This window comes from Danio rerio, chromosome 25 (genome assembly GCF_052040795.2).
Source record: "Danio rerio strain M-AB ecotype USA chromosome 25, GRCz13ab, whole genome shotgun sequence".
In the NCBI taxonomy this organism is placed as follows: domain Eukaryota; kingdom Metazoa; phylum Chordata; class Actinopteri; order Cypriniformes; family Danionidae; genus Danio; species Danio rerio.
Genome location: NC_141045.1, coordinates 14602884 through 14615000, shown reverse-complemented (window position 1 = coordinate 14615000; position 12117 = coordinate 14602884). Strand labels below are relative to the sequence as shown.

At 36.8% G+C, this 12117-nt stretch overlaps 1 protein-coding gene across 16 annotated transcripts in view; it reads left to right on the top strand.

Moving 5' to 3' along the window:
* Positions 1-554: 554 nt before the first annotated feature.
* Positions 555-12117, top strand: part of ndrg4 (NDRG family member 4) — a 58187-nt gene continuing 46624 nt past the window's right edge. For 4 of the 16 annotated variants that reach the window (XM_087311125.1, XM_087311124.1, XM_087311118.1 and 1 more), the window contains exons 1-3: positions 555-661; positions 2132-2205; positions 8759-8849. In XM_087311125.1, coding sequence (XP_087167251.1) covers positions 2132-2205; positions 8759-8849 — 165 coding nt within the window. In that variant the 5' untranslated portion in view covers positions 555-661. Of the gene's footprint in view, positions 1066-2131; positions 2206-8758; positions 8850-12117 lie in introns of all 16 variants that reach the window. The other 12 variants (XM_087311128.1, XM_087311126.1, XM_087311122.1 and 9 more) reach the window with 5 other exon arrangements.

Below are 12117 nucleotides of genomic sequence, written 5' to 3'. Positions count from 1 at the left end.
TGAATCATGCTGTGATAAGTAAATGTGTGGGTTTGTTGTAGCAGTGCTTGGGTGGGGATATAAGTATGTACTGCAAATCTCCTGGGAGAAGAGTTTCCAGTAAAAAAAGAACACACAAATTTGTGCCTTCTCCCTGAAGTGTAAGAATCACGTATAATACAGAGCTGTCACTTGTAGTCTAATTGGACAGCCTTTCGTCCTAAGCCTCCAGGCTTTACTCAGTATCCCTGTCTCACAATTTCTTACTCCTTTCTTGTCTCCTTGGTCCCTTCCTTCCTGTCTGCCCTTCACTCTTTCAGTCTTCTCCTGTATCCAATTTCTTATCTCTTCGTCTCTCTCCTTGTGTGTCCCTTTCTATGTCCCTCTATGTGATTGCTCATTCTCTCTCTCCCTCCCTCCCTCCATCACACTCTCATCTGTTGGTATGGCTCAGGCTGCATCATCCAAGAGGACACGTGTTCTCTGTTTATTACAGAGCAAAAGGAGGGAGGGGGAGAGTAAGCGAAGGAGGGAGGGTGGAACAGAGGTAGAGAGATTCACACAGCATAGCCCTCACAGGGTATACAGCATCGCTCTGAAACGCACTCACGAGCAAACAAAAAGCGAGGCTAAACGCATCAAAATATTTTAACGACAACAGGAACACAGTCCTTCAGCAAAGGTAAGAAAGATCTCCTTCATTACGATCATTGCTGTAGGGAGTTGCAAATGAGTATGATAATTCACGGGAACTCCAAGACATCTGTTGTTAGGTTAAGTTGACTACTTGGTGGATTCATTACAAGGGAGATGAAGATGAGACAAATGGAAAGAGCACATCTAAAAGTGCCCCAATACGGAGCCTTGAGGCACTCCTCCTCAAGAGAACCATTGGAGTACCTGCTGAGAGTATTACAGGGCTTGTGTCATAAGCGACGCTTCATAGTTCCAGCCTCTGCATTGGCGTGAATGGAAGGTCGACAGGTTAAATTTATTAACTCCGCAAAATTACTGCGTCAGTCAGGGAGGCTTTGCCAAAAACAGCAAGCTAGTCGCAGTCCATCCAGACCACCCCTTAAATCCAGGGTAAGTCTACTAACAGGTGTCCTTTTTCCTTCATTGAAGCATGCTATTTCTGCTGTGGTGCTGAGATGTATTTGGGTCTGTGTCATTGCAGATAAACACAGCTTTTGTTTTTTCTAATCTCAATAACACTTCACAGAATATCTGACGCCGTTGTACCTGGTTTGGTGCCAGCTTGCATTGGAGGCCAGAAGGGCCGTGGAACTTTCCAGGGTGGATGAATTATGATTTATCACAAGTCTTGACAGTTTCATTTGTAAATGGGTGATGAAAGATGTTGTTAGCACATGAATTATGATGGGAATATTTGTGTTGAGTTTAAAATGAAACAGTGGTGATTTCATGGTATAGCTAATGGCCACTGCCACACCGTCATTTAATTGACAACATTAAAAGGGCTAAAAATACAGATTTTGTCTGTGTAACACAAAGGATTGTGGACTTTCAAGCAGATTTTTAAAAATGAATAATGCATGAGATGATTTCTACTGCATTGACGAATGATAATATGTGGCATGTTTTGGAAAGCAAGCATCTGAAGAGTGGATTTCTTTAGGCAAAATGTACTCTTGTAAAAGGAAAGACAGCACTACTGATGCAATGTAATGTAAGGTTATGATGATTATTATTATTTTTTGCTCTTCCTTGCAAGGCAACAACAAGATGCCCCCATTTCGGCATTACATAACAATGCAACAGACGCCTTGGAAACTTTTCTGCCTCACTCTTACAGAACCCATACCTCCTGGAAGACTTCCCTGTTAGAACTGTTGTACTTTTCCTTTACTGAGCATGGAAAAAGAATTTTATTTAATAACCTGCATGTTAGCTTTATTCTAATTGAAACCCTCCTGGCTTGAGATTTATACAAAGAATGTCATTTATTTAGGATTTTGAAAGTTGCCTGGAACGCTTTCATAAAACATATCCTTGTGAGAAGCATGCCCTGGGACAAGTGTGCATTTTCATGTACAAAAAACTAACCTCAGGGGGGCTTCCTGAATATTTATCTGAATACCTTATATTGTGTATAGCTGAATTACAAATCGATCTTGTTTTGTACTGATAGATGGGGCCTGGATTGTTCTGGAACTTCCCATCCAAGGCTAGCTGCACGGTTCCACAGAGCCTGCTGCAGACAATGTACGTACAGTAGTTCCGCCTGTAACCGAGGTTGTCGCATTTATTTTTCGTTTTTAGCATCCATTGCTTCATTTTTTTGTTTGTCCCTTTGCTTGTGAATTCCATGGCCTGTTGCTGTGTCTGATTACATAATGACCACACCTTGATTCGTTGACCAATCGATGGCCAGTGGCCTACCAAGATTATGTGTCAATAACCATCAAACCCTAGACCATTACTCATAATTCATTGACCAATAGCTGTTGATTGTTCCAGCTTTGAGTCTTTGCCCAATCTGTCCATGGTTCAGGTTTATGTCCAAGTTGGTTTCATGTTAAAAGATCATTTTTTAATTAAGTCCACGATATGTGTCAATTGATGTCCTTGATATTGAGATTACTGTATGAAGTGTTGAGTGTCTTTTAGTCATTTGTTGCTTGAATTGCATGCTATTCGATCATCAAAGAAAAATTGACATATTGGCTTCAGACCTGATATAATGTGTTCTGTTTTGGTGCAAAAAAAGAGTACTAACTTGTTGAATTGTCTTCAGTAGTCCTTGATGTTCAGTGCTCCCTGTGTACCTAAGCTACATGACATTAATTTCACTCTAAAGAACTACAATGAATGAAAAATCTCCATGAATAATTTGACTGCACACAACTGAAGACAGGCATTTTGACTTTGATTGCACTCTATTCTGAACTAAATAGGTATGCAGCTGTGATAAATGCCCAGGACGGGGCGAAATATTACTTTGTGAAAGCTTTTACATGCAGGCCATTTATCAAAATGGAACCATTAATCTCTAATGGAAACCACACCTAACATCCATGAATTGGTTTCCTACTGATTCAAATAGTAGAAATATGCTTTAAGGAGAGGTAGAGGCAGTTACTGCACTTTTGGCCGAAGTAAAACAGCCTTATTGAGGACCACATACCAATTCACCTTCTGTCAGCCTGGCTTGCTGCAGGCATTTCATGACAAAAGGCAGTGTGAGGGTTTGGAAACGATTGTGGATGGTGGTACAATGCTATCAGGGTGTCTTTGAGAGCTAGATAGCCATAACTGGCCCCTCAGATGTTACCCTGGAATCCCACAGGAGGTGTGAAGTGAGCTTACTGAAGGTTTGAGATTTCAGTGATGTTTTGTTGTTGTTTTGTGAGCTCCACAGCTGCTTTTTATTTAGTATGAGGGTTGTGAGCTTTTTTTTTATAAGCCACTTGAGTTTTGTTTTTCTGCTGATACTTAAAAGTTCATCTTCCATCATCTTCTACAGTTTATATAATGATTCCTCATAAGAAATTTGGACCCTTGTCAAATGTACACATTAGAGAAACAAGAAATTCATTCATTGAATAAAAGGAGAATGCTAGATGCTAGCTTAGCAAAGAGACCAAGTTAGTTTTAGAAGGCTTAAAATGTGGATACTGTATTTTCCTTGATATTTTTCATTTTTTCAAAGCAACAAGTGCTTTTTAAAAACTAAACTCTTCTTCCATAATTCGAAAATAATATAATTAATTTTTTATTTCCTGGTATATTAGGTTCTGCCAACATGTGGGTGGTACTCGACACTCTCTCTACACCTTAAGGAGCCATGTTGTTTCTATTTACCTCAATAATGCGTTAGCATCCAAAAGGCTAATTAAAACTTTAAATACTTGTATAACCTAATAGCGATGCCAAGGACATTGCATTCCTAGCTTCTTGACGATTAAATAAGACCTTCACCTGTTTTGCATTCAGAATTCTGTCTGACATTGATTTAGTTGTAACAGTCTGATGTGACGGGCATAAATGCACATTGTCCTAACCCAGATTCCAGGTATTGACTGGGATTCTGTATATCAGGTCAGACCTTGGAGCAGATCTATTGATTTGGTGTCTGACAAAATAGTCTTCCAATGGTCTTTCCATTGTCATATTCTCTCATGCAGTTTTTTGTCACTGGGCAGAGTCATATGCTTGCCCTAGCTGATGTCATCCGTTTAACCTCACTTGAGGTCATATGACCTCTGTCTAGTTCAATAATCAGAGACCACATTACAGTATCTCTGTGATCGCAAACTTTTCTATCCTAGTGTTGCAGTATGGACAAGAAGTGATGCCATCAAAATGAATTAAAAAAAGGAAAGATAAAGGTTATCCAACTCCCAGAAGATTGCTGGGGCGTCTACTGGCATTGCTAAAGGTTACCATGGCAACACCAAATGGGTACAGAACCCACAAAAATAAATCTCTATGAACAAGATGGGTTACAGTTTGATATTTAACATACATTGATTTAATAGATCTTAACACTGCATTTGTCTGTATATTATAATGTAAATTAAGAGTTACATTAACAATTCAGTCAGGTTTTAGTCAGTAATTAAAGGCATAATTCTCCCAAAAATGAAAATGTTCTCACTAATTACTCTCCCTCAGTTGGTTTCAAACCATTGAGTTTCTTTATTCTGGGAAATATTTTGAACAAAGCTAAAAACCTGTAACTACTGATTTGCAGAATAAGAAGAACAAATACTATTGAAGTCAATAGTTACATCTTTATTCAAAATAACTTTTTATTTTTAGATAAAACAATTAAAATATGTTTGGAACAAGTAAAAGGTGAGTAAATGATGACAGAATTTTTAGTTTTGGGTTAACTATACCGTTTATTGGAGCATGGTAAATTTGTATTAATAATGAACATGTCTCATACAAACAAAAGTCCTAATGTACTTTGGCGTGTAACTCTGTCTTTGGTACCTCCAATTGTGCAGTGTGTTGTGTCGAGGTGTATTATTACTTTTATAAACAACTTTACAGTTCTCTCCTGGTGGAGTAAAGGACTGAAAAACGGGACCTAATCTACTGACCAGAATATCATATTGCAACTTGGCGGTGGGCTGTGTTGATTTGGGTTAGTTGACAACCACGTGGAGAAAACACTTCGTAACACACCTTGGTCACCACATGGCAGTGCTAGTTATGTGAAGGCACTTGGAAAACTCCACACATTCTCTTTAGAGTAAAATGTAGCTCATTTATAGTATAGTGAAACAGTGTGTTAACGATTATAATAATGATCTGAGAAAGGTCGGTGCATGTGGGGGAGACGAGATGGATCAACGGAGAGATCGTGACAGAGAGGAAGGGAGAGAGAGGCCAATTGAGTGTATTGTGGTGATGTCTAGACCTCGTTATAATCACCTCATGGGAGGTGTTATGCAACCAAAATAATCATTCCCTGCAGGGCTCTGAATCATTCTATCCGTTCACATCCGAGGGTTTGATTTACACTGCCCATGATTCCAGATTCATGCAGCTCTTGGCACTGACAGGAAATAACAATGGACGGACATTTCTGTTGACTCTGAGTGTTCTGAATTAAGCACAGTCGTTGTTCGACTCTTCTGAGAGAATGAAATATCAAAGCGTTCTGTCAGGTAAAGATAGTGGGAAAATCTGCACTATTTGATTAAGTTATTCTTCGCCATGTTCCAGGGTCAACGTAATTTGTTAATCCTGGAACATCATTTCTGTTCGAAAATGTGATCCAAACCAAATTTCTAACTGTAAATTATTCCTAACATAAGAGAGTACTGTAGGTTAATAATGATGTAGAATCACATAGCCATGTGAAGAACACACTTGTGTTTTTAATAATGGCAAGAAGGCTACTAAAGTATGCTAATGACCATTGATTGCGCCACTAGCATTATTTCCATCAAGTCTGTAAATGTAGACTTTCTTCATAATCTTTGTCTTCATACAGTATGCATGTGTTTGATGACCAAATAAGTTAGCGCAATACTGGAGGTGTTTGTTAGCTTAGCACTGTGTTATTGAAATATCAGTTGACACTGATGGAGCTCCCATGAGCCGACTACACCGGCTACACAGCTGGAGTTTAATAAGTACCATAATGGAAAAGTACATTCTCATCCATCACCAGATACCTTGAGACAAGCTGTGAGCTAGTGTTGCATGTTCTTGGTGACTGACAGTTTTTCGAGCATTTTTTTTGTCATATGGAGTCTAGCCACCCAACAACATTCAAGCCATGTTCATGATGCCACTCCATTTTAAGTCCACAGAATCCCATAACCATATGTATTGTTTGAAACCAGATTATTAGCCCTGTTGACAATGCAAGTAAAATCAAATTTTGATGGTTGCTGGCTTTGCATGGGCTGTGTCTTAATCCACTCCTTAGTTCAAAATGAAGTGTGCTAGCCAGATAGCTACCCATAATTTTCTCAGTGAGCATAAGCTAGTACATTTCCCTACTGATGATGATGTCTTCGAGAGTCTTTCAAGGCATCACATTAGGGATGTTGCTGATATGCATGATGTCATAATCAGGTTTTGCATTATGGAGTCGTTAGTGTCCTAATGCTTATTGAATAAAGGTCCTTGATAGTGGTCGAATTTGTATTCAGGGATTAATGATTCTTTCCTCTTTTGAGAACTAGGGAGAGGAAGGAGACGCAGCCATGGATACTAGATGGTCCAAGCTAATGTTGTCGATCTGGTCACCACCAGTTTAACTTGGGCTCAAAACACACCTTAACTGGTTGGCCAGCTTTATTACCTTAAAGACTCCTTGAAAGTGTGGTTAACAAGTGCAGTTTTCTCTTGAGTTTAGCTTGCGAAATTCTGACATACGGGGCTGTGATAAGGGGCATGATAAAACAAGATGATTAGACATCGATAAAGCTAGCGATTGCTCCATATTTAAATTTTTTGTACATAGAGGTCATGTTTTCATCTTCTATTGATCTTATGCAATAACACAATGCGATTCCGCAGGTCACTAAACTTGAACTTTTGAACACAGCAACAAACTTGGCACTCAAGCTTAAGTTTACAGCGTGCTGCATTCGCATGCAGATGAATGGAAGTCTATGGGGAAAAAAGTGCAGTGTTACCACAGCTTAAGACACTTGCATTCAATAGAGCTAGTGACGTTACTATGAGGGGGTGGGGTTAGGGGCAGGGTTAGGTGTGTGTACACATTTAAAAACATTGCATGCAGTCTCAGCTTGCATGTGCATCAGATCCTTCTGGTAAATAAACGATTGAATGGTAAATTGAAAATAGATTTTATATTAAATCCAAAAACTGCACTTGTTAAGGTTAAGGTCATGTTTACCATTGTTTCAATGGGTGAAATGCAGCCATTTCAAAATAAAATCTGAGCGTGATTTCCCCACACAGATTTTATTCATGTCCAAGTTGGTCTCTTGAATTCAATATTCAGAGCAACAAAAACTGCTTGGTTTGAAAGTAAGTTTGGTGTGAGCTGTGCTTTATAGGTTGCTACTCTATTGACAAGATAATCTTCCTTAAAGGCACAATATGTAAGTTTTTTTTTTTCATTAAAATATCCAAATACTTCTAGAACAGTGGCATTTTTCTGACTTATGCTTTGTTAGCCTGTTACTTCAAGTGTGCTACTGTTTTTCTTACTCACTTTCTCCAGCAGGGGTGCCCAATCCTGTTCCTGGAGATCTACCTTCTTGCAAAGTTTAGCTGAAACCTTGATCAAACACACCTGCCTGTAATTACCAAGTGCACTTTCAGATCTTAAGCTGCATCTGAAATCGCCTACTTCCATACTATATAGTGCGCTAAAAACAGTATGTGATCCAAGAAGTATATGTCCGAATTCATAAAATTTGAAAAACAGTATGTGAGAAGTACGCGGATGACCTGCTACTTCCGACGAGATTCTGAAGTTCTCATCGGATGCATGCTACGCTCTCCCATGATGGTCTGCTGGAGAATTCATGAATGAGAGTGAAGGGATGCAACTGACGCGGGTAGGTCACTTGATGGTGACAAAATAGCGAATGTAATACGTCCAAGTTCCATTCTTACTACTAATATTCATACTGTACAGAACATACTTTTAGTAATGGCCGAGTAGTGCATCTAAATTCAAATGAAGTACCTACTGAGTAGTAGGCGATTTCGAATGCAGCCTTGGTTTAGTTGTGTTTCAACACGGTTGGAGCTGAACTCTTCAGGAAGTTATCTCCAGAAAACAGGATTGTGCACCCCATGGGCCACAGGTTTCTTTAAAAAATCTTCTCTTGTGTTTGATGGAATAGAAACTCATAAGTTTTTGATCCACTTGAGGGGAGAGTAAATGCTAATTTTTTGGGTGAACATTCCCATTTAAGACCTCAGATATTTTCTTATCGAAATTAAAATGTATGTTTCATTCTTCAGGAAAAGATCTTAAAATACCCAACGCCTATACATTTTTTAAATTTTTTTAAATTAAAAAAAACATTAAAAATGAACACCAAAGAAACTCAGAATTTGAGTCAGAATTACTACATAGTGCTACACTATACAATGTAGATGTTTTCAAAGCTATAATTGTATATGGGCTCTTTAAGCTGGTATCATTTGATTTTTAATACTATTTTCTTCCAACAGCAACTGAACAGGTTTGAGCAATAGTGGAGTGAGTTATATTACAATATTGAAGTAGCGAGACTTGATTGGATTTTGGTTTGCTGTCGAATGTCCTCGTTAATCTCAGGTGTGTATGTTTCCATGGTGATTGCAGGTTGCTCTCCAGGATGGCTGGCATGAAGGATCAGCAGTTCACTGAAGAGAAACCGCTACTGCCAGATTCCAGGGGACAGGAAACAGAGATGGTAAGTATATGTGTGTGTGTGTGTGCACATGGCTAAATATAGTAGGCTGGTTAAAAATGTCCTCCAGATTTTAGGCAAGAGAACAAAAACGTGTGTGTGTGTGTGTGTGCATTGCGAAGGATTTATGCTCACCAATACCACCTTTCATCTTAATCCACGCATCTACAACGAGCTAATTTGAAATGAAAAGCATGACGTGTCTTTAATGCCAGCAAAAATATATGTTTTGAAAAAAATATTAGTTCAAATTTGGGACCCTGGGCAACAAAGGATGTTCTACCTTCTTTATAAGTGGTCGGAAATTCATGAAAGAGCTGAATAGTAATAGACATTTGAGTGATAGCATGACATCCATTCAATAATGATGCAATCTACTGTAATCCTTATCCCTCATCTAATTAAATCAATGTCGACAACCAAACAATTAAATTGGGTTCCTATGATCACTGAAAAAACTAGGGATTAACCTGATATTTTCCAGTTCTGTAATTGTATTAATAATTGGTAGCATTTTACAGAAAAATTAGCATATTTTCGCATTAAAAGTGCAGCAGGTGATTGTCTTCAGAAACATTTGGGTTGTGCTGGTTAAAATTTCTTCACATTCCAATAGTAATGATTAAAGTAAATGATCTAAATGTATTTTTATATTCTGGGTCAGGCATACAACTAAAAAATGGCAGACAATTCACGTAATTCTGATAAAGTAGCCAGAACTGTCTGTCAACATATGTAGATTTGTACATCTGCACAGCCTGTTTATGCAAATCTGCAGTTTGCACGCACACACGCGTTGCGTTCACCTGCTTACAAGAGAGCAGTAAAAACAAATGCTGAATTAACTTGCTAAAATCCTGAATCAATATTAGAATTACTTTTGCACAAGGAAGGATGACACCATGGCTGAAGTGTTTCTTTTAGACAGGTATTGTTATGTTTTAAAACTATTTTAGTCACCCAAAGCTGATGTAGATTGTGTTGTTACTAATGGGTTATATGCACAGAAGTGTTGTTTAGCCACTAAAATCTTCCGGTAAAAGATTGATGTGACTATTTTAAATTTTATAAGGGACCTTTTACAACATTGATAATGTAGATTTTATTAAGTTTAACAACAAAACATAAGTAAATAGCGCTATTTAATCTAGCCTGCTTTACTGAGCTGAAGTTGGTTTTATAGTCACATTACATTGGTTCATTTTTGAACAATAACCTTTGATGCGCTCCCTTAATTGTTTAGCATGCTACTTTGAAGAGTCAGTCTGACTCTGTAAGTATGGTTTAATACGTGTAATTCCTTCACGCCTCCAGCCACTTAGCATACAGTAGTCGCTTTAGGACAAAATGAGTGTTACACAACTGAAAACATGCAAGATATATTATAGTATTTCGTTCAGAACTGTAGTATTATAAAGGACTATAAAGTTTTCTAACTGGCGAATGATATTATCTAGTGGGTTGTCGACTGTCATCTTTAATGTGCGTGTTCGGGAATTCATATGGCATGGCAGGGGAGGGACTGTGTTTTAAAGACATTGTGCTAACGAATAGCATTTAGGCAGATCAACTACTGCACCTTTAACTACTACATTAGCTGACATGAAGTTGTACTTTTAAATCTATTGATGTTTATTTTAGTTAATAAATATGACACTAATCTTTTTTTGTGCAAATTAACAATGCCTTTACTAATGTTAATTTATATGATGTTTTAATGTAAAATGTATTAAATTATGTAAAAATAAACATTAATCAGCATCAGTGTTGGGCAGGTTACATCAAAATTGTAAATTATTTCTAATTACTAGGCTCACACGAAATCTGTGGTCGCAGAAACCTGCAGATTTCTGCCAATTTTTTAGCCCATCTAGTTTTTTATTTACTTGTGTAAATGTGTATAAAATGAATAAATTTATTCATTTTAAATTTATTTTGGTAATATTATTAACTAATATGGAAATGTTTAGTTGATTTATTTGCAATACAGCTTGTAAATGACTTTTTTCAAGCTCTTGAAAATGCTGTCTTTTTAGTAAATATATTATGCGAGAAACTTGCGTTGTTTACCAAATAAGTGGATCTAATTGGATTTGCATTGTAAACATTTAATAAAAATTAAAAAGGTATATTATTATTGTGTTTCATATATTACATATTTAGCCACAATACTCCCCAAATCAGCAAAATCCACAGATTTATTTATTTATTTTTAACAAAATTCTCTGCAGAAATAGCAAACAATGTCTGCCGATTCAGATTACAAATTATTTCATCCAATAAGTATCTTATTTTATTATAATGTAACCTATTAATTATTTTAAACTAATTTAAACTAAAGACAATTTCTAGAATTAATAGTGCTAGCTAGTTTTTTTTCCATGCTGATAAACTTCCGGTGAAAGGCAAATGTGACTTTTTTTCCATTTTATGCAGTTCCTTTTATAGCTATGTTATTGTAATTAAATTAAAATACAATCAGTTTAATAAACTTTGGCATTTATTTAGTAATTTAGTTGCTCAAGCATAAAATGAGAAAAGCGCCGCTTACTCGCACGTGCCTGTCAGAATCGGCAGGCTAGTGCAGAAGCTACATTGATTATACTGGAGTAAAATAAATGCTCATATTATAAAGACATGCCGGGAAAAAATGTAATTTAATGCAGTGCTTCTTGTACAATTTGAGACCCACTTTATATCGGATATCACTCAGCCAGTGGAGATCGCTGATTTTGAAAGAAAACCTTAAAGGCACCGATTTTGCTATGGCATAGAGTTAGCCACAGTAGCGCTTAACCCAAGTAACTGACAAATTAAAAGTCCTTTAGCATACTTCCACATATACCCTATTCTTTACATTTGAGAATGGGACCTTTAATTTTATTATAATTGAATGGACACTTAAAAATTTATCAAAACAAAAAGTTTCCAAAAATAATGACACCGTATATAATACATATCATATATTGGCATGCATTTACCTTTGATTGTGCAGTTGTCGGATAAATAAAACCTTTACTTGAAAAATTAAGCTAAAATGCAAAATACAGTATCTGAAAAACAAACCAGATATATTCTTTTGAATTTATAGCTTATATTGTGGTTAATTAATTTCTCATTTTTTTTTCTTAAGCATATCAAGGTTACCTTAATAAATGATAAATGTTCTTTAGTTGAAAAATATAATTATTCTGTAAAATATATATTACTCTTCTTCTTTGAATTTATTTATATAAGTCTATTATTATAAGTAAGTAATAAGTATATTATA